This window comes from Aedes albopictus, chromosome 2 (assembly GCF_035046485.1).
Source record: "Aedes albopictus strain Foshan chromosome 2, AalbF5, whole genome shotgun sequence".
NCBI lineage: Eukaryota > Metazoa > Arthropoda > Insecta > Diptera > Culicidae > Aedes > Aedes albopictus.
In genome coordinates this window covers 501,499,675-501,522,104 of record NC_085137.1, presented here as the reverse complement: position 1 = coordinate 501,522,104, position 22,430 = coordinate 501,499,675, and the positions used below count along the sequence as shown (strand labels likewise).

At 41.5% G+C, this 22,430-nt stretch overlaps 1 protein-coding gene across 1 annotated transcript; it reads right to left on the bottom strand.

Annotated features, from left to right (window-relative positions):
• Nucleotides 1-512: 512 nt before the first annotated feature.
• LOC109622584 (superoxide dismutase [Cu-Zn]) lies at nt 513-15,120 on the bottom strand. The gene is made up of 3 exons (XM_020076975.3): nt 14,793-15,120; nt 932-1,150; nt 513-864 (listed from the first exon to the last, which is right to left on the bottom strand). The coding sequence occupies exons 1-3, from the start codon at nt 14,991-14,993 to the stop codon at nt 622-624; spliced, it is 663 nt and encodes a 220-aa protein (XP_019932534.3). The 5' UTR covers nt 14,994-15,120; the 3' UTR covers nt 513-621.
• Nucleotides 15,121-22,430: the final 7,310 nt, after the last annotated feature.

Below are 22,430 nucleotides of genomic sequence, written 5' to 3'. Positions count from 1 at the left end.
CCTTCTATCAAACATAACATTTATGTGAAGTTTTCGATGAATATTGCTCGTACATTGCATTGATGACGCATTTCTCCTTTTACCGTGCTCCCCCGCTAATTTAATTGGTTTTAATTTGAACTTTTAGCAACCTTATCTGAAACAGAGAAGTATATTTCTGGTAACCTTATTCGTGTTACTGTTTTAATGGGAGCTTGCATGTGACGTCATTATCTATCTAGTTTTCTTGTTCAGCGGCAGTTCAGATAAACTGGGATTTTTTTTATCTGTATTAACGAGATTTTTAGCCCTAGACTAGTTCATCTCGGGACCCACGCTTTACTTCCCTTCCGAAGGAAGAACTCACATTTTGTGAGTTTGTCTGGAGTGCGATTCGATCCCAGGTCCTCGGCGTGACAGTCACGTGCTTTAACCATCACTCTAGGTCCGCTCCCTGGGAAATTTCAATTTTGTATGAGAATGAGGGGAGGTTTATAGTGCAAGCCTTCTTATAATGTATCGTATTTCCAATGTAAATATTTAAAACGAAATTTTATTGAATATCACATAAATATACAAGCAAATGTATGTACATAAAACAATACTTGGATTAGTATAAGTCCTACAATAGCACTTTCCTATCTACGACACATTGTCCAGAATAGTGATGATACCGCAGGCGATCCTTGCCCCCACCGTATCCTCCTCGCCCTGGAACGACACCGGATTGTTGATGGACAGATCCGGGAAGCGGTAGATCTCCGAAGGTTTCTCATGGATTACGATGGCCCGTCCTACGATTCCAGCGAATCCGAACAAATTGATGTACGGACTGTGGAAGTCAATCATTGCATTGCCATCGTCCTTGACCTCGATGTTTCCAATCTGAAATACAATCGATGGATCATGGTTTCAATCCTCTGTGTAACGTATCACCACAAAAAAAACTTACAATACTACTTCGGAAATGTGGTCCCGTTGATTTGCAGCCCTCGCGCATATCTCCGAAGGCGTGCACGTGGACGGCATGTTTGCCCACTGGCAGACCGGTGGCGTTGATTGCCGTTTCCACGTGGCCCGGTGCCCACTGTTTGAACGAGATGGTACCCATGATCTGCTGTTCCGGATTGTCGGCCACCAGTGTGGCTCCGGCTTTCCAGGACGGTTCCGGCTGAAAATGGTAGAATAATAGTTGATTAGTTTTTTAGAATAATAATCGGATTTTATTGGACGTGATATAATTCATAGTGGGAACAGACAAATTGGCCGGATCTCATGAAAATTATGCATGTGTTGAAAGCTCAATGAGTTGATCCGATACACCAGCAGGCGGAATAACATCAGCAAGGACCTTGAACAGGGTCTGTTGCCGGTGCATCTGGCCAAGAAGCGGTACGAATCTCTGGTTGAGGGGCGATGAGTGGCCGGACAGCTTTTTTTTTGCCGGAAGCTCGACGATGACGCATGAGACCACGCAGGTCGCCGGAATCGTAAGAGAGGAGGTCATATGCAGGGTTGTTAATAGTCATCGGAGCTGAAGCATAATCACTGACGACAACGGGAAATAAAAAGTTTGCGTCACTGAGTCAGCAGCTCTTGAATATTTTTCTTCATACACCGTCAGTCAGTTTGCTGGTCGCGACGAAAAAGTTTTGTCGTTTCTCTTTATTGGCATTTTCGTTGAGTGGCTTGCACCGAACTGGGTAAGCGAACGAATAATCAGCCTCACGGGATTGGCTGACCAGCAAAAAAAATGCAAAAATTAAACCCGCCTTCTTTCGGAATCGAACCAAAAACCTTCAGGTTGGCAGCGCAAGAAGCATACCATCAGAGCTAATTCATCAGCTCTGAAAGACCGAGGCTAAATCGTCAATAAAAGCTTGACTGGTTCGCCTTTCGTCTGCAATCGGATGCCATGTGACGAAAACGTGTTCGTTTTTCGTCGTTGCAAAAGGAGACAAAAGAGAATGACGAAAACTATAGCTCCTTGTTTTATTTTCGGTTTATCCTCGTCGTGGTTTCTTTGTCGGTCGCTGATGATGATGCAAGTGACGGAGTTTTATTAGCTGACGATTTTTTTTTTATTTTTCGTCGTTGGTCGGTGACGAAACAGATGGTTACCAACCCTGGTCATATGGATCAAGCTTCATGGTCGATCCATGCCAAAGATGAGCTACACATCTGAACGAGAAAAGCGCCCGGCAGAAGATGGGAGATCGTCTAAGACGAAGGGAATGACCAACGCTAGTAAACTAGTCATCTCAGCCGATTACAAGGCGTGCAAGGGGCAAAGAGAATATGTTCCAATAGGTTAACACCTCAGAGGACCAGGAACTAACCAGAAGGCCAAAGCAGCCTGCACGCCGAGGTGCTGAGGGCCATGAGAGGTGAAAATCAACTTTCGAGGCTGAGCGTGGATGTAAAAACAAACTATCCGACGCACCAGGACTGGACTGCTGTTGCCGATGGTGAAGAAGGAGGATATGCAAAAAGGCACCCTTTACAAGGCGCTACTTTAATAAAGCCTGTATCCGCAATAATCGGGACACAGAAATATGGCTGCATCTCTGCAATATATACATTAAAATTGCTCTGATTTTGCCTGATAATATCTCAAGATGTGTTTATTTCACCTGCAAAATTTCAATTGAATCGGTGAAGTACCTTTTGTTGTAGCAATGAAACAGTAGAACGCGAGCAATTGAATTTTGTACAGCCCCTGGTTTAGCTTGTCAGTCCCGTAACTTTTGAATTTGTCAAAAGAAATAGCTGAAATTTTGAACACAAACCTCTCAATATACATCCTTTGCATAGGCAAAATTTCAAATAAATCGATGCACTATCAACAATTTTATAGCCGAAACATATAATGGGGCTAACCGTGATTTTAGCCCCTCAGACTACAATTAGTGAGCACCCCTTATTGTTTTAATTGTATTGTTGGAAGTACTACACCGATAATCACCAAATTTTGCAGGAATAATATACACATAATCAACTACCCCCTGTGAAAATTTCATGAAAATTGACAGAGACATTCAAAAGTTATGAATGGGCAAACATCGCACATGAAAAACATGAAACATTTTCACTAACACTATCCCCTATCAACACCAGTATCTTTCAATCCAATCGATAAAAGTTGACGAAATTTTGCAAGAAAGTGTCTCTATAAGTATCATAACTGCTCACGAAATTTCATAATAATCCTCTCAGAACTTTGAATTGTAGCGGAAAAGAACCATCTAGTATGCGAATGAAAAATGGTGATGATTGTACAAAATCTTAAAAACCACGTATGTTTGTTTCTCATTCACAGTCAAAAGTAATGCATCGATTTTAATGAAACTTTGCACAAATAATAAACATACATCAAGGAGTTTTCAGTTAATTTTTGATCAATTTTTATTGATTCAGTACAGAGTTACTGCCATACTTCTGTGTCCCGATTATTGCGGATACAGGCTTTAGGTCCAGGACGAGATTACCGACGCCGTGGAGCTCGCAGCTGCCCTCTAGCAGCAGTGTGACAGTGTGATGTAGATGTACCAAGTGCATCAATCCGAATAGGCCCGGAAGGCATGCAGATCGCCACGGTTAAGGTCCCAGTAGGCCATGGTTGTTGTTGTTGTTGGGTTTTTCCGTTTATAGACTGTTTCAGAAATTATAAATACACTTTGTTTATTAAATAAAATGAACTGTTCTAATGATTTTTACCAACTTCTTTCAGAGTATAGCATATTGTACTCCATATTTTTATATTTCCTTTCAATTGTCTTGATATTTTAAAGAACTGTCGAGTTCCCTAACAAATTACTTAATTTTTCAAATTTGCATTTGCACAAAGGTGTTTTTTAATGATTTCAACATTATTTATCACTAAATACCAAAAATTATCTAAATTTTTATAACATTCGCTTTCTCAACAAGTTGTCTAAGGATTGCCTTGATCAAAATCTGGGAAAAATCGATAAAGGAATTTCCACAACATTTTTTCGGAGATCAAGTTTCTCATTTTTTAAGGTTTTCTACGGAACATAAGAACTACCACACAGTTTCTTAGCTTCCCTGAACGCATTTGATCTAAACAAACTCATTTTTTCACTCACTTGAAGTGCAAATTTTCGGTAATACTAATCCGTGTGGTACAGATGGGTAAATTATTGGTTAAATTGGGAAAAAAATCCACAGCTCAGGTGAGATTTGAACTCACGACCCTTATTCGCTAGACAAGTGCTTTACCAACTAAGCTACCGAGCCAATTAATGACCCGGCAACTTAGTTGTCATAAGGTTCAATTCTAATCTCATCGATCTATATCATCTTCCCCTAAACCGCAAATATAACCACCTCTGTTGTACATATGTACGAAGAGCGAAAGCTTGGCTCGGTAGCTTAGTTGGTAAAGCACTTGTCTAGCGAATAAGGGTCGTGAGTTCAAATCTCACCTGAGCTGTGGATTTTTTCCCAATTTAACCAATAATTTACCCATCTGTACATATGTACGTTGAGTTATTTGAACTTCTTAATTTGACCACACGGATTGGTATTACCGAAAATTTGCACTTCAAGTGAGTCATTTTCGAGCATCTACCTCTACGTAGTTACCCGTCGTATCAAATAGAATGCGAACGACGCGTTTGATCGCCTTCCAGGTAGCATTGTTCTTCCTCTACAAGTGGTTGAGGAAGCGTTGCCTGTACGATAGGCAAACAGTTTCAAACAATAAACAAATCGCTTTCGCTCTTCGTACATATGTACAACAGAGATGGTTATATTTGCGGTTTAGGGGAAGATGATATAGATCGATGAGATTAGAATTGAACCTTATGACAACTAAGTTGCCGGGTCATTAATTGGCTCGGTAGCTTAGTTGGTAAAGCACGTGTCTAGCGAATAAGGGTCGTGAGTTCAAATCTCACCTGAGCTGTGGATTTTTCCCAATTTAACCAATAATTTACCCATCTGTACATATGTACGTTGAGTTATTTGAATTTCATCATTTTTTCAGCTCATTCGATCCTTCAGATGGCAAAGCTTGTCATACCATAAAAACGAATGCAGTAAGCAGTAATTAAGACATTCGTTTGCTTAACGTTTGTTGCTACTGGTGTTGTTGAGAAATTTAAAACCAAAATTTTTGTTTTGAGAAGGCCCGTAATGGTGGTTCTTGATCAAATATTCCAGTAAAAATTACTCTTAGCAATCGAGAAATATCTTTTATTATCGATACAGCAATTTTTATTGTGTTTGGAAATTAAATATTTTATCTGTGAGATTTTTTTTCTATTCTACTATGCTACATTTTTTGACTACTTTGTGCAACTTCAAATTTTGATCATCTTGTTTACAGAGCCCTATTTTTTAACTTTTACCAGAAACATCAACAAAATTGGTATTATTTGCTTTGTTGGCATGTTTACTATTAGAGCTAGAAGAAACTTTTTTGAATAATGTGCTCAAATTGAAATGGCAGGTTATCGTTAGTGTATTTATAATTTCTGAAACAGTCTATATGGCTTGAGGTACAGTTAACAGGCGCCATGGTAACATTCCACCTGTGGTGATCCTTTCAAGCCATGGTTGCTTTAGACAGTATCAACACCGTTTCGGTCATGCGGGTTCTCCCGAATGTCCAGTTTGTGCAGGTTTAGAGGAAACGGCGAAGCACGTTTGTCCATGGCAGGTGGAGCACCGACGAACCGACGTGACAGCTAGAACAAATAAATTTAAATTTGTTGTCCCCGACGCCATGATGAAAAATAGCCGAACACTACCGCCTCCTCTATAACGGTTCGCGTTGTTTTGATAGCTTGACTCCAAACCCCCGTGTATTCATATAGGAAAAGGTTCGCGCCTGAGCTGATTTGACAGAAGCGTTCGCTCGCTTTGCTGGTCGACCGTTAAATTTAGGGGGGACACTTTTGAAACACCACTGTCACGTCGGTTCGTCGGTGGGTGGAGGCCCCATGTCGACAAGTACTTCTGTGTGCTAACTGATAAGGTCTTCACGTACAAGTAGGTCGACTCCAGAGGCACATCCTCCTCCATAGTTTGAGAAACGCTGGTTTAAGTATCAAAGGGTAAATTAGTTAATTAACATCTACATTAACGACTCATGCAAAATATTTCGTTTTACCAAGTCAAATTTGATAGTCTTAAGCGATTTTAAAAGACACGGACACCGTCTTCAGCCAGATGCTGTACAGACTGAATGAAACTTAACACTAGACTACGGACACGACACACATTACAAGCACCGACGAACCGACGTGACAGCTAGAACAAATAAATTTAAATTTGTTGTCCCCGACGCCATGATGAAAAATAGCCGAACACTACCGCCTCCTCTATAACGGTTCGCGTTGTTTTGATAGCTTGACTCCAAACCCCCGTGTATTCATATAGGAAAAGGTTCGCGCCTGAGCTGATTTGACAGAAGCGTTCGCTCGCTTTGCTGGTCGACCGTTAAATTTAGGGGGGACACTTTTGAAACACCACTGTCACGTCGGTTCGTCGGTGTTACAAGCACCAGTGGATACGAGGAAGAAACATTTCTTGCGAAAAGTTTCACCACTCGGAGCGGGTATGGCATGGTACGTTTATACGCTTGGTGACGCTAATCGCACGGCCAAGAGGCTCCACTCCATTTATGTTAGGTACGTTATTTCCCATAAAAGTCACCCTCCAAAAGTTGCATGCAAGTTTATTTATATTAACATAAAATGCTTAAATCAATCTAATTTGAAATGGTAAAACGAAATATTTTACCCTTTGATTGCTTAGAAAGTATTTCCAAGCTTAATGGCATGCAATCAAAAAAGATTAAAATCGCATATTTTGCCCTATAAATTGAGGTATAGCTCAAAATTGTGACGTGCTGGAACAAATCTGAGCCCGGATTCGGATTCAGCGGCCCAAAATCTGTCGGAGACACATTAGTTTACTCTTGAGACAAAAAAAATAATAATGTTGCGCTGCGCAATAATAGCAAAGGGTTTAATTGTTGAACGCTTATAGTGCCATCTAGCGGCAAAAATCGAAAACTTATGTTTTCTGTATACATTTCCCATACAAATTTTTATCTTGTTGAGCGCCCCCTTAGACTTGACCGATTTGGCTCAAATTGTGAACGTAGCTTCTGAAAGTCCAATAGAACTGTTTCTGGATGTAAGACTTGGTATTTTTCGATTTTTTTGTTTTGCATATAAGTTTGGGCCACCCTACTACACAGCTAACCTCAAAAAATGCGTTGTGTACCAGCCCCTCTATGGAAGAAATGAAAACAGTTTAGTGGAGCAGATAATGCAGTTCTGCCGCCTTCGTTGGCTGTTGGAAGCAGTCCCCATGCATACAAAACTGTGTGGTATGTGATACACGTGCTCAGAACCATGCCTCGATCTGCTAACCGACAGCGCGCCACACCTTCTAGTAACGCCTAACGCCCAACTGTCAGCGCGCGGCCGACCAACGCATGGTTGGCCATGACTCGCCCTCTTTCTTCGGTCGTCGGTCGGATGCAGCAGACGTGCGACACCTGGCTCGGCATTTTCCCCGCTAGCAGCATTCGGAATTCCACAAAAACCTGAGCCTTCCGCTCGTGTGTCTGATGAACTGATTGTAACCTTATTGCTTGAAGAAGAAAAAAATGCCCCAGTAGGAAAGGTTAACAAAGACGGTTGATGGGCTTGGTGATCTAGTGGCTACCGCTTCTGATTCATTCACAGAAGGTCCTAGGTTCAATCCCTGGCCCTACCATTTTGTCTTACTTTGTATCTTACTTCCTCCATCCTCTCTACATATAGAACTCATATATATTCACATGTTCATAGCCATCGCTAGAACAGAAACGGGTTGAAAAAGCCGTTTTCCTTCCTTCCAAACTTTCACAACACAGTGTCAATCCACAGACAAACAGACGTAACTCTTAGAGGAAATTCATCAAAAATTTTTGCCCGGTGTCATTTTTATGAGCACACTGCCACCTGTTGGTAGAACCGCGCGCAACACTGTCGGCCATGATGGATTTCGATTTGACGTTTTGCTAACACGCACACTACTACACAAATTGCCTGTAATTTTCGTTTGCATCATTCAGCAACGTGTACACTGGCAAACGTCAAAGCGATCGAACAGTAGCGCCTCTGCTGGGACGATCGCGCAAATCAAATGAAATTTGAATTGATCGTTAAATGCATGTACCAAGCCGTTTTAAAGAGTGTTACGTCTGTTTGTCTGTGGTCAATCTATCAGATAACGCATACAAGTTATACAATCAAGCGAACTGTGCCGCACATCTTCAGAATAATAAAACACACAATTCTATCACCTTATCCTGGCTTCCACACACCAATGTCAAAACCCTCTGCCAATCAAGTCCAACCAACACTCCGACCTCCACATAAATTTGTGCAGACGCAGAGGTAAATTCGGTCTGATGTGGATACAAACGATTGCAATCATCACTTCCTTCCCCTTCCGCACATGCAACCTGACGTGGCAGGCGCCATTGTCGCCTAAAAATAGAAGATCACCAACGCTCACACACTGAAGATGCATCTACGGGCGGTCAATCAAGTTCAAGCTCAAGCAAGCTCCCAGTAGGGAAGGTTAACAAGGCGGCTGCAGTCGGAGCTGTATTGGCTAATCATTGTGCCCGTTTAGCATGTATGAGCCGCCAAAGGCGTGCTTCAAGTGCTCCGTACTCTGCAGAGTGTGGATAAGAGGGCCACATCGCCACGGAGTGCAAGTCAGCACCAAAGTGCCTGATTTGCGCGGCGGATAGGGGTCATGCGACGGGTGGGTCTAAGTATCCGCACTGGGAAGACCCAACATCTGACAACTGACCACACAGCTGAACCTTAATAACAAGGCTAACAGTTACATTCAGTCTCGTAGTCGAGTACAGATATCGCCTTGCTGACAGATCCGTATCGCATACCCACCGATAACGGGACCAGGTTAGCGGATAAGGTGAGCTAGTGGCGATTTGTATAATTGTACGGTTTCCAGTTTCCACGTCAAACGAGCGCTTCGCTCGCAATAGCGAATGTTAGATTCAATGTCCAGCGCACTAGCGTGGTTGAGTCCCGTGATCATCCCTAGAGATTACGACGCGTGGGTGGTCGAATGGGGTAGCTGCTTGATCATCCCAAGGGACGGGGCTTGTTCGAATCTATGACCAGGCTAAGCCTTGATATCGCAAATGTTTTTGCCGCTGGAATGGACTGTAAAACCGAGAGAATTCTCTTATTCGTTCAAAAAGTAAGCGATACGGCTGGATCAGTATAAAACTCAAGATGCAAATCTCAATTGCTACTTCATATTTAAGCTCAGTGCAGTGGAAGTTGATATAAGCCTCTTCAAAATCGCGTGGCAAGTTCTTAGTAAAAGGAGGAAGAAATGAAAAAATACACGTCGTCCCGTGCGGCCATAAGCCAAAAAATGATTTACAAACATGCCACCTGGCAGATTGCTGGACACCGCCGGGAAACTGTTGATGCGGATCATTCTGTCATGGCTGACGGTCTTTATCGAGAGGTCAGATGACTATCTCTACCGTGAAGCGACTTGAGAGTAGCCACAGGATGATGTGCCTAAGGATGATCTGCGCATATTGTACAGTCTCAAAAGACGTGGTATGAGTTCATGATACCCGTAACCCTAATATTAGCGGAAGACGATGAGTGCTTTCAGCTTCGTGGCATAAGAGGAGCTAGACGGATCGCTTAGAAGTCGTCAATGTTGAAATGACGGCAAGTGTTGCGACGAAATAGCGATGAAACTGGCAACACTGAAACGGGTGCTTATACATACAGAATAGTGAATTAGATTAGTTGTAAAGTAGAAGAGAGTGTGAAAAGATGGGGAGTTTGTTCCTTTGGTTCGCGAGAATTGCATACTAGAATGTAAGTTTATTGAATTGTATTTAGATTTAGTTTTTAATATTTGAAAATAAATTTCAGCTTTGAAGCTGTGTCTAAGGAACACTGCTGTCAAGAAGTATCTCTTCAAGCCGGGAATCCGACTCCCAAAAACCAATTCGCGAGCTCGGCAATAAAAAATGCCAAGCACGCACGGCAACTCAAACAAATGCTGGGTTTTCAGCAAATGAAACGCCCTTTGCTGAGATTCGGTAAAAATATTTGCTAAGAGCTCGTGTAAACATTGTAGTTAACCGAACTTCGCCAAATCTATTTACTTTTGCCGGTATTTGCCAAAGCAAATACTTTTGCCGGAATATCAGCGAACGCATTTCGTTTCACTGAAACTCAGCAACGCAGCTGTCATTTGTATACACGTTCTTACCTTTAGTCAGTAGTTTCGTGTTAGAGTCAGAAGAGGAGGCAAATATAAACATATTAGTGCAGCTTTATTGTGAAAAGAGGATTTTTAGACGACGGTGAGTTAAACTTAAGATACACAACAGGCTTTTTCTTAGATGCCATGAACAAAAACTCTAAGTGATTTCATTTCTCTTTTGTTTTAGACGCTCCGACGGACGTGCATTTCGAAGTTACCTCGATTCTGTCGACGAGCTGCAGCAGCATGTGAAACAATTATTTTATGATCGATCTATTTGAACATAATGAAAACCAATAAACAAGATTACAACATCAACAATCAATGATATTTTCATAGAATCAATCGTCAAAAACCTGTGTATAAACCTCAATGAAATTGCTGAAATCTCGGCAAGTTATGACGGTTCTCAATTTGCTGATCATTCGGCAACCCAAGTTTTGTTTTGCTTTTTTGCCGTGTAGACAGCAAAATTTTTGCCGAGAATCTCAGCAATTTTTGACGTTTTGTAAAATTAGAGATTGCCGAAGTGCTCGGCAATGTGAACTTTTGCCGAGTTGGTTGCTGAGCACTCGGCTGTGCAAATCTCGGCAATTATTTTGCCGAGATTCGGCAAACAAAACTAAGTGTGTGGGACTCCTCCAGAAAAGGTAGATGGATGGATATGTTCATACCGACCGAGTCCAAATGGACGAGCAGCTGCAGGACCCATGCTGATGTCAATTTTTGCCTGGCACGACTTCTGTTGCCTTGCTTGGGTGATTTAGGTGGTATTTACATCAACAAGGGCAAACAGAATTCGAGCAGCTGCCGTGTGCAGCATAGTTGTCCCATGTTAATAGGGATACCCATAGAAATAATGAGAAGAAATAATGAATTGAAAACGATGTGTTTTTTTTAGGGCTGACTTGACCAACAGCAAGGCGCTGTCCATACACTACGTAGACTTTTTTTCGACCATCTCAGAGCCCCCCCCCCCCCCTCGTAGACTTATATGTACTCGAAATTTGTATGGAGCATAGACTTTGGCAAAAACCCCACCGTCCCCCGTAAGAGTCTACGCAGTTTATGGACAGGCCCCAAGTTATATAACAGAAACGCCTGTTACTTAGAAAAATCTCCAAACTACTAAGATTTGTACACTAAGATTTCACTGGAATTTTTAAACCCATTGAAGAGCAGTGATTTCCAGTAAAAGTGTCATCACACTTACGGTATACAATTTTCACAAAGTAGGCCAGTAACGTGTGTAAACAATTAGTTTCAAAGTAAACATGTGTCGTTGCTATCCTTGCGCATAGTTGCTTGCATGATAGTACGAAATAGCAGGCTATGTTTTCCCTTGCACTCGTTCGGTCAGTGCTTATCTACGTCATCACAAAATGTCAGTTTTTCGGAATATATCACCTTCTAAATATTGTACATCGTGATTACACCACCGACGAACCGACGTGACAGCTAGAACAAATAAATTTAAATTTGTTGTCCCCGACGCCATGATGAAAAATAGCCGAACACTACCGCCTCCTCTATAACGGTTCGCGTTGTTTTGATAGCTTGACTCCAAACCCCCGTGTATTCATATAGGAAAAGGTTCGCGCCTGAGCTGATTTGACAGAAGCGTTCGCTCGCTTTGCTGGTCGACCGTTAAATTTAGGGGGGACACTTTTGAAACACCACTGTCACGTCGGTTCGTCGGTGATTACACTGTTTGCCATTATGCCAAATATTTGCCATTGAAGTCCGACAATTATTCAAGGTTGCTATAATTGACGTAGTGTTGGTCATTTGTTAAGACCTCATTAGACGGGCATTATTTGTCATTGTAGTCCTACATTTATCAAAGGTTGCCATGATTCACATTGTGTTGGTCATTTGTTGGGCTTGTTTGGCCAAATATTTGTCACACTGAGAAAAAATTCTACTCAAAATTGAGTTGGATCCGACTCAGTTTCGTTAAAAGTGGGACAACCCTAAAACTGAGTAAGGTGTAGGTTACTCAATTTTGAGTTGCTGTTCTATTCGATGAAGGCTGAGTAAAGTCAACTCACGATATTCAACATCGACCGTGAGTTGCTTCTACTCATATTTCTGAGTAATTTTGAAGCATGTTTATTGTTGTCAATTGATATTTCTTACAAAAAATTGATAATTTACGACCACAACAGCCAGTGATTTCTCTTGAAAACTTCATTGTCAATAACAGTTCACTAATTGCGGAGGTCGTAAACCACTTAATTTGCTTCGAAAAAGGGAAATTCTTCCAAAATTGCGTTTTGGATGCAGCCGCTGCTGTCCGCCACGAGCAGACCGTTGTTTTGCCTTTTCTCTATCTCCGGATCTGACAGTTCGGAACATCGATTCGCTCTATCTTTACTCAAAAATGAGTAAGCGATAGTGAATACGATGAACTGAGTAAAAGCACCTCATTGTCGTCAAGCGAGCTTACTCAGTTTGCGCCAACTCTTCGCGGTCGACGAATCTGAGTTGTCGTTACTCTTCGACTGAGTAGAATTTTTTCTCAGTGCATCACAGCAAACAGTCTAATGGCACCTTTAGACTTGTTTGGCCAAATATTTGTCATGTCTAATGATCTTAATTTCTGTAAGAACTAAGGATTTTCATAACTCTTATCACTTATCTTCAGGATTCTATGGATTGTATAACATACAATTAGCGAAGTATATATATACAAACGAAATTCATCAGGGATTATTCAAATATTACGTAACGAAAAATTTGACAACTTTTGACCCCCTACCTCCCCCACGTAACAACTTTTATACAGCAAAATTTGAGATTTTTTATGAAGCGTAGCACAGTGCTTGACCCCCTCCCTCCTCCCTTTGCGTTACGTAATATTTAAACGAACCCTCATGATACCGTAACAATGAATTGACTGGATGACTGGAATTGATCTATAGACGGAAATTGGAATTGGGTTTTTGAATTAAGAAAAATTTAATGATTTTTTTATTTTTAAACGAAAGAGCACCCTTTTCTGAGCCGCTATGATTTTTTTTCAGATTTTTAGAACTTTATTTTGGCACCTAAATTCAATTTCAAAGAGATTTTTTGAAATCACCTTTTGACAGCTGGGCAACTGCTTGACAGCTCCGCTCAGTACAAAATGCGACGAGGGGTGATTCGACAAATCGCTCCCATACAAATTTCAAATTGATTTTTAAATAGGTTCCCGAGCACCAAAATTGATGAAAATTTGGATTTCGGCTCAGTTTGGCATGCAGATTCAGAATATGGAATTATCTCAACACCACTAAAGAAGCCAACTACCAAAAATGCATAAAATTAGGTCCGTGAATCGATACTGCGCCATGAGCTGACCTTATGAATGTCTTCTTCTACTTCTTCTTCTTGGCGTAACGTCCCTAATGGAACAAGGCCTGCTTCTCAGATTGTTCATATGCACTTCTACAGTTATTAAATGAGAGCTTTCTCAGTCAGTAATTACTTTGCATTTGTTTATCATGTGGCAGGCATAAGGATACTATTATGCCAAAAGTACTCAAGGTTACGAAAAGTTCCTGGACCGGTCGAGAATTGAACATGATCTCTTAAAGTTCATTCTAATCGTGATGAGTTTTTTAAACGCTCTTTCATAAATTAGGTCGAATGAATGTCTCCGGTTAATTTAATTGAGCATTTTTGAATCAACCCACTATGGTCTCAGCCTTGCTGGTCTCGAACACGTTTGTTGTGCTCGGTTTCGACACTGGGGATATATAGGGTCTGGGACCATTTGGGCAGGAGCACCTATTTTGGGCACTTGCTGCTGTAACTCAGTCAATTTCAAACCGATTGACTTGAATTTTTGTACATGGCTAGATACTGTGCGTATCTGATCGTGTCTCACTCATGTCCACTCCGGATCCAAAGGGTTAAACTTCAAACGATTTTTCGAACATTTTCAAACGATTCTCCTATATTTTTTAAGAAATGTATGTTTCTACATAATTTATTTCTAAATTATAAATATCACATCTATCGGAACATCTTTGAATAATGTTTTCTCTCTAAAATACAACATCGATTAATACTCATTTTATACGTAAAACAATGTAACACCCCTGCACATGGTGTTTTGCACGTGTTTATCTATACATTGAACGTTGACCGCATGGGGCAACGCATGATGATGGGTGGGAACGTTTTTTGCGTTCCACTTCTGACGTGCGCACGCCATTGAGCGAATCCGTCGCCCCCGAGTGCGTCGATTCACTATCTCAGATCACAGGAACAAACGAAACAATGCACTTTTTCGTAGAATTTTCTCACAATCACTACGAAACATGAAAGCCTATAATTCACTACTGGTCACTGGCACACCGGCGGCGGTGCAATCTAAGCAGGCAATGCGGAGATAGTGAATCTTCCCGTTGTTGTCCAAGGCCTACTTCGACGCGGGGCTTTGATGTGCGGTGCGTAGATAGATTGATGCGCGGAATTCAAGTGTTTGATTTCCGGCCTCAATTCTTTTTTGTATCGCTTACTCGGGGTAGAATCTCGATGCCTCGGAATCCACCGGGTCCCAGTGGCCCCAATCCACTGGGGCCCAATCCAAATCCTCGCGGTGTGATGAATTCCACATCGTCGGTTATAGCACGGGCAAGTTTCGCGGCGGATACAACGGAACTAACGACGACTAGTAGCAGTCCCATCAACATGGGCGCGTATTTTCCACCGATGGCCATTGTGACGCGCGCTGGTGACCGCGGGAAAACAACTTAGAATCGCGTCCGGATCGAAACGTATAGACGCACGGGGTGGCCGATGTTGCGCGGATAGTGATTTAAGCAAGACTAAACGAACGCATCTGCTTGGGGGTTGTATTAATAAGCTTCTGTTAGTCTCGGATGGGAAATTATTGATGGGGTTCTAGTAGTAGGTTGAATGGACCAGAGCATCGTTATTTTAGTCATAATCTAATGTGTAGAGTCTATTTGCAAGCTGGACAATATGTTTATCGATCATATTCATTATTTCATTTAAAAAATACTATACTAAATATATATGGATATTTACAGCATCTACGTTGGTAAATGTGGAATAGAAAGGTTCAACTTAGCTGTCTGGTTCAGGAAAAATAACATTGTCTTTTGTATCAATCACACAAATACTACAATCAAAAATTTGACAATAGTTTTTTATAAGCAACAAGTTGCAAAATTATGATGTTTTCAGCACGAGTCGTACATTTTTCTAGGTTACATGCTTATACAGAGTAAAGTACCACTAAAGGTGCTGTGGTCAGTTGACTGTTCTGATAATAATGCCCTCCATATAAACAAGGCCTGCTCAGTTATTTACAAAACTACCTGTGTAAGAAGTAATTAACTTTCAGTTGACATTAAATGCATTTAGAGCTCCTTTCAACGTTTATTGTAAAATTTATTCAGACACATTTCTAGAAATTTGTTTTTTTTTTATGTGTGACCACCGTAAAATTCTTTCATTATTTCATACCCGTAATCTACCCTTCACTAATTCTGAAAGATTTAAACTCAAAACACCTCCTTCTTGAAGATATGATCATTCCAAAGGCTTTCTTTCGACTTAGAAAATTTCTACCAGGGATCGGTCAAGAAATCCATCGATCGATTCTTTCTGAACACTATTCAGGCCTAATTCGTATTAAATTTTCAATAATTATCCGAAAGTTAAGCAAATCATTATTATCAGCCATCATATTTTGATCCGCTGCTTTGATATCGCCATCCTCTGAGAGGAGATCTTATTGCCAGCTCCGGCCGGAATTCCACCCGCCGCTTTGGCGTCTCCCTCCTTTGAGGCGAGACATTATTGCCTGCTCCGGTAGGATTTTCATCCACCGCTAAGGCATCTCCCTCTTTCGAGGCCAGATTTTTCGAATTCCCTCAAAGTCTGATCCGATCAGATGCTATCCGTCGGAAAGTCAGACTGTTCATATTTACCTTCAACTGTTGGCTCAATTTATCTTGAATTCTGTAGACTGCACCAGCAAACCTTGCACCAACTGCTTGCTTCAGATCTTCAGTTCTGAAGTGTGGAGGACTCCATTTTTCAATTTGGCTCACACCGACCATCTTTCGAATAATTCGTTGCTGCTACCAGGAATTTATTCCGCATCTGGAATTCTTCGCAATGGGTTCTTCTCGTCGCCAATGTGGTACTTGTTCAGTTGACAGTTCTGATAATAATGCCCTCCAGATAAGCAAGGCCTACTCAGTTATTTACAAAACTGCCACTGGTGCCATTAGACTGTTTGCTATGATGACAAATATTTGGCCAAACAAGCTCAATAAATGACCAACACAATGTGAATCATAGCAACCTTGGATAAATGTCGGACTACAATGACAAATATATTAAACGGAAATATCACCAGGAATTCCTTCGGAAAATCCTCTAGGAATTTCTTCGGAAATTTCTGCAGGAACTCCTTCGGAAATTCCTCCAGGAATTCCTTCGGAAATTCCTCCTGGAATTCCTCCGGAAATTCCCCCAGGAATTCCTCCGGAAATTCCTCCAGGAGTTCCTCCGGAAATTCCTCCAGGAATTCCCCCAAGGATTCCACCGGAAATTCCTATAGAAATTCCTTCCAAGGAGATCCTCTGGGAATTCCTCCGAGAATCACTCGAGAAATTCCTCCGGGATTTTCTTCAGGAGTTCTTCCGGTAATTCCTCGGAGAAGTCCTTCAGAAGTTCCCGTAAGAAACCTGGAGGAATCCCTCAAAGGAATTCCTGTGGGACTTTTCAGAGGAAATTCCTAAAGGGATCCTCGGAATGAATTTTTGATAAAGTCGCTGGAATGAATTACTGGAGGAACCTCCAACAGTAGGAATCTCCTGGATGAATTCCGGAGGTAATTCTTCGGAGGAGTTGCGGAATTCATTGATGAATCTCCGGAAGGCATCCATGGAAGCATTCTCAAATTGAATTCCTAACAGTATCAGTTTCAGGTTCAAAGCATAAATATACGGATAGCAATTAATAGTTCCGCTCGCGGTTAAGACCGTTTGCGACTTTTCAAGAAAATCGGTCGTTTATTGAAAATTCTTGTATCAATTTCCTTGTCGTTTTTCTGGCGGTGTGATCCTATCGGAGTGTAATCGGTTTGTTCCGACGTGATTCCTGGTTTCAGTTTCTTAGATGCCTACAGACGAAGAATCAGTTTTAGATCACCGAAACACGGGATAAACGTATGTAAACAGATCTGGTGCTATGGCCAAAACGTCTTCGAAGCTAACTGCTCCAGGGCATATTCCGGAGACCACGAGAGTTGTACAGAGAAGCCAATGTTTCGGTTACCAAGATGATGGATGTGAAAAATCGTGAAGATTGAGCTGTCGTTTGTCTAGTTTTGGCGCCATGGCCAAAACGTCCTGGAAACATGTTCCTTCAGGGCGGGTCACTGGCTTTTTAATGACTACTTAGATGAAGAATATGAAAAATCATGAAGAAAGAGCCGTCGCAGAGCAGGCTCCCCCAGCGCATATTCCAGTGGCCACGTGTTGGTCAGGGAGACCACCGGTCCTTCCAACGGTACGGTACAAAGATGATACATATGCAAAATCATGAAGATAGAGCCATCGCATGTCTAGTTTTTGGTGCCATAGCCAAAACGTCATCGAAACAGGTTACTCCCGGGCACATCCTGGGTGGCCACGGGTTGGCCAAGGAGGGCATTAATCCTTTTTATGGATAATAAGATGGTGGATATAAAAAATGGAGAAAATAGGGCTCTCGTGGTCCAGTTTTAGCGCAATGGCCAAAATCTCCTCGAAGTGGCCAGGGTGACCATTGGTCCTTTTTATGTTTACTAAGATGACGGATATGAAAAATCATCATTTTTAGCAACAGCTCAATAGAAGCGCGTTTATGTAGTGAAAAACTTCCTCGAACCCGGGTAGAGGAAAAGAGCTCAATAATAGCATATTTTGATATTGAGATCAAAATGTGATATTAGTTTGATTGATATAAGAGATAAGACATCTGAAAATAATATCTAAAATTTACTCCTGGAACATCATCAGATCATAATTAGATCTTGTAAGATCTATCCAAAAAGCAAGCAATTCGTTTGATTTTGAAATATCAAATTTAGATATTGTTCAGATATTCCAGAAACGTTTTTCAGATATTATTTTCAAATCTTTTATCTCTTATATCAATCAAACCATTATCACGTTTTGATCGTCAGTATTTCACCTCTACCCGGGAAGACGCCATGACTTCAAAAGGCATGGTTAAATCAGCAACTGTAAAATATAGTACCGTCGTGCACCCCGCTACTTTTAAAATGCGGGGCTGCTTTGGACACTTTTGAATATGGATTTTTTGAATTCAAAATACCTATGGTCAAATCTGTTTGATGTCTTTGGGACTATCATGAAGCAATGTTTTCCCCTTCATTTGGTTTTCAAATAGTCCCTTTATTGCTTGTCAGGACGCGAAAAAACATCGAATAAACCAAAAAAATATATGTAACGTGGGGGTGGAAGCTCAGGTAAAATATTATCTCCTGGGCGCCCATTAAAAACACCACCCCCGGCGAAGACTGGCGCTCGAGCCTAGCTATTTAGCACTGTAGTTGGAGGAAATGCCAATGCAGAACCCGTAGCTTCCGGGAAGGTAAGCCCAGCTCCCTGGGTTAGTGGGTTGGTGTCAGGCCCTGCGAGCCAGCCGTAAAAAAGACTAGCACCGGAAAATCAACAAGAGAAGAATGCGAACCGATACCAATGGCGACGACCACAGCGACGAAAAGGGACTTGCGATTGCACTAAGGGCCAGAATCGCAATCTAGCGGAACTAAATTATTTACTCCAAAACAAAGCATTTCCGACACATGGTGTCTTCGACAAAGTTGTTCGGCATCAGCAGGGGCATCTATTGCTTAGAACGTAGTAGTTCGTAACTCGTCCGCATAGGTGGCGCCACCATCTAACTTCTTTATTTTACGTCGTAGAGACTTGGCGTCTTCAGCAAAGTTGTTTATTTTGGCAAAATAAACAACTCTTTCTCAGACGTCGAAATTCCACAGCCTACTGTTGTCGAGTTATTTGAAAAATAAAAACCAATCAATGAAAAAACAGTTTTTAAGCTTATTTTGACATTTTTACTAGAAACCATGTGAGTTTAAATTTTTTCCTAATGCATATGTGTCAAACCAAGCACATTATATGGGAATATGTTGAATATTATCATTAAAAACTAAAAATAAAAATACAAATTCGAAAAAATAGTGTAAATTTCAAGCCTTAATATCTCACAAAGCGCAAAAAATCGCAACTTCAAATTTTCAGCAAATACGAAGCAATACTAGGTGAACATACTGTAAAAAATTTGGAGAGGTATTTTTTGGTGTTTTTGAGATAATAGCTCTTCAGTAACAGTATAAATATAAGTAATATCAGCATGTAACTTTTTACTGTTACACATTAAAGAGTTTATGTCTTCGAAAAAGTTGTTCATTTTGACAAAATAAACAACTCCTTCTTAGACGTCAAAATTCCACGGCCTACTGTTTTGGAATTATTGCACATAAATTAGATTATCTTGATAAAAAATGACAATAACACAATAGTAATAATACAAATGATGCAATAGTATGAACTATTTTTATTGTTTTTATTTTTACGATACATAGTAGGTCATGAAAATGTCAGTTTCGTGGAGCTTCAGTTTCACAATCTTCGATCAACGCCTTTCCATCCTGGAACAGATTCACGAGCTTTCGACAAGATATTTCGCGCTCTAAAATTTAAAAAGGTTGACAAAATAGGTTAAGCATAACACATTTTGAAAAAGACATGCCAACAATTAAAAAATATCTTGACCCATGCTGAAATAGTAAACTGACATTTGCTTGGCCTACTATGTATCGTAAAAGTAAAAACAATAAAAAATAGTTCATAGTATTGCATCAAAATGTGTTTTAATATCAGTTTTTATCAATAACATCTAGGTTATATATAATAATTCGAAAACAGTAGGCCGTGGAATTTTGACGTCTAAGAAAAAGTTGTTTATTTTGTCAAAATGAACAACTTTTTCGAAGACATAAACTCTCTAATGTGTAACAAGAAAAAGTTACATGCTGGCACTACTTATATTTATACTGTTACTAAAAAGCTATTATCTCAAAAACACCAAAAAATACCTCTCCAATTTTTTTACAGTATGTTCACCTAGTATTGCTTCGTATTTGCTGAAAATTTGAAGTTGCGATTTTTTGCGCTTTGTGAGATATTAAGGCTTGAAATTTACACTATTTTTTCGAATTTGTATTTTTATTTTGAGTTTTTATTGATAATATTCAACATATTCTCATATAATGTGCTTGGTTTGACACATATGCATTAGGAAAAAATTTAAACTCACATGGTTTTTAGTAAAAATGTCAAAATAAGCTTAAAAAACTGTTTTTTCATTGATTGGTTTTTATTTTTTAAATAACTCGAAAACAGTAGGCTGTGGAATTTCGACGTCTGAGAAAGAGTTGTTTATTTTGCCAAAATAAACAATATTGCCGAAGGCACCAAGTCTCTAGGACGTAAAACAAAGAAGTTAGATGGTGGCGCCACCTATGCGGACGAGTTGCGAACTACTACGTTCTAAGCAATAGATGCCCCTGCTGATGCCAAACAACTTTGTCGAAGACACCATGTGTCGGAAATGCTTTGTTTTGGAGTAATTAATTTAGCTCCGCTAGATTGCGATTCTGGCCCTTAGTGGATTGGAAGCTCGGTACGTGGAACTGCAGATCTCTCAACTTCATCGGGAGCACCCGCATACTCGCCGATATACTGAAGGACCGCGGGTTCGGAATCGTAGCGCTGCAGGAGGTGTGTTGGACAGGATCTATGGTGCGAACGTTTAGAGGTAATCATACCATCTACCAGAGTTGCGGCAACACACGTGAGCTGGGAACAGCTTTTATAGTGATGGGCGACATGCAGAGGCGCGTGATCGGTTGGTGGCCGATCGACGAAAGAATGTGCAGGTTGAGGATCAAGGGCCGATTCTTCAACATTAGCATAATAAACGTGCACAGCCCTCACTCCGGAAGCACTGATGATGACAAAGACGCATTTTACGCGCAGCTCGAACGCGAGTACGACCGCTGCCCAAACCACGACGTCAAGATCGTCATAGGGGATCTAAACGCTCAGGTAGGCCAGGAGGAGGAATTCAGACCGACGATTGGTAAGTTCAGCGCCCACCAGCTGACGTACGAAAATGGCCTACGCCTCATCGATTTCGCCGCCTCCAAGAACATGGCCATTCGTAGCACCTTCTTCCAGCACAGCCTCCCTTATCGTTACACCTGGAGTTCACCACAACAAACGGAATCGCAAATCGACCACGTTCTGATTGATGGACGGCACTTCTCCGACATTATCGACGTCAGGACCTATCGTGGCGCTAATATCGACTCCGATCACTACCTGGTGATGGTTAAACTGCGCCCAAAACTCTCCGTTATTAACAACGTACATTACCGGCGGCCGCCCCGGTACGATCTAGAGCGACTGAAGCAACCGAATGTCGCCACCGCATACGCGCAGAATCTCGAGGCAGCGTTGCCGGACGAGGGTGTGCTCGATGTGGCCCCTCTAGAGGACTGCTGGAGTACAATCAAAGCAGCCATCAACAACGCAGCTGAGAGCACTATCGGGTACGTAGAACGGAGTCGACGAAACGATTGGTTCGACGAGGAGTGCAGAGCGGTTCTGGAGGAGAAGGATGCAGCGCGGGCGGTAATGCTGCAGCATGGAACCCGACAGAATGTGGAGCGATTCAGACAGAAGCGGAAGCAGCAGACCCGTCTCTTCCGGGAGAAAAAGCGCCGCCTGGAAGAAGCGGAGTGCGAGGAAATGGAACTGCTGTGCCGTTCACAGGAAACACGCAAGTTCTACCAGAAGCTCAACGCATCCCGCAAAGGCTACGTGCCGCAAGCCGAAATCTGCAGGGATAAGGACGGGAGCCTCAGGGATAAGGACCAAGGCAGCGGAGGAAATGACTATGTTGGTGCAGCAGAGGACGGGAACGAACCAACTCCCACGCTGAGGGAAGTTAAGGATGCCATCCACCAGCTCAAAAACAACAAAGCAGCTGGTAAGGACGGTATCGCAGCGGAACTCATCAAG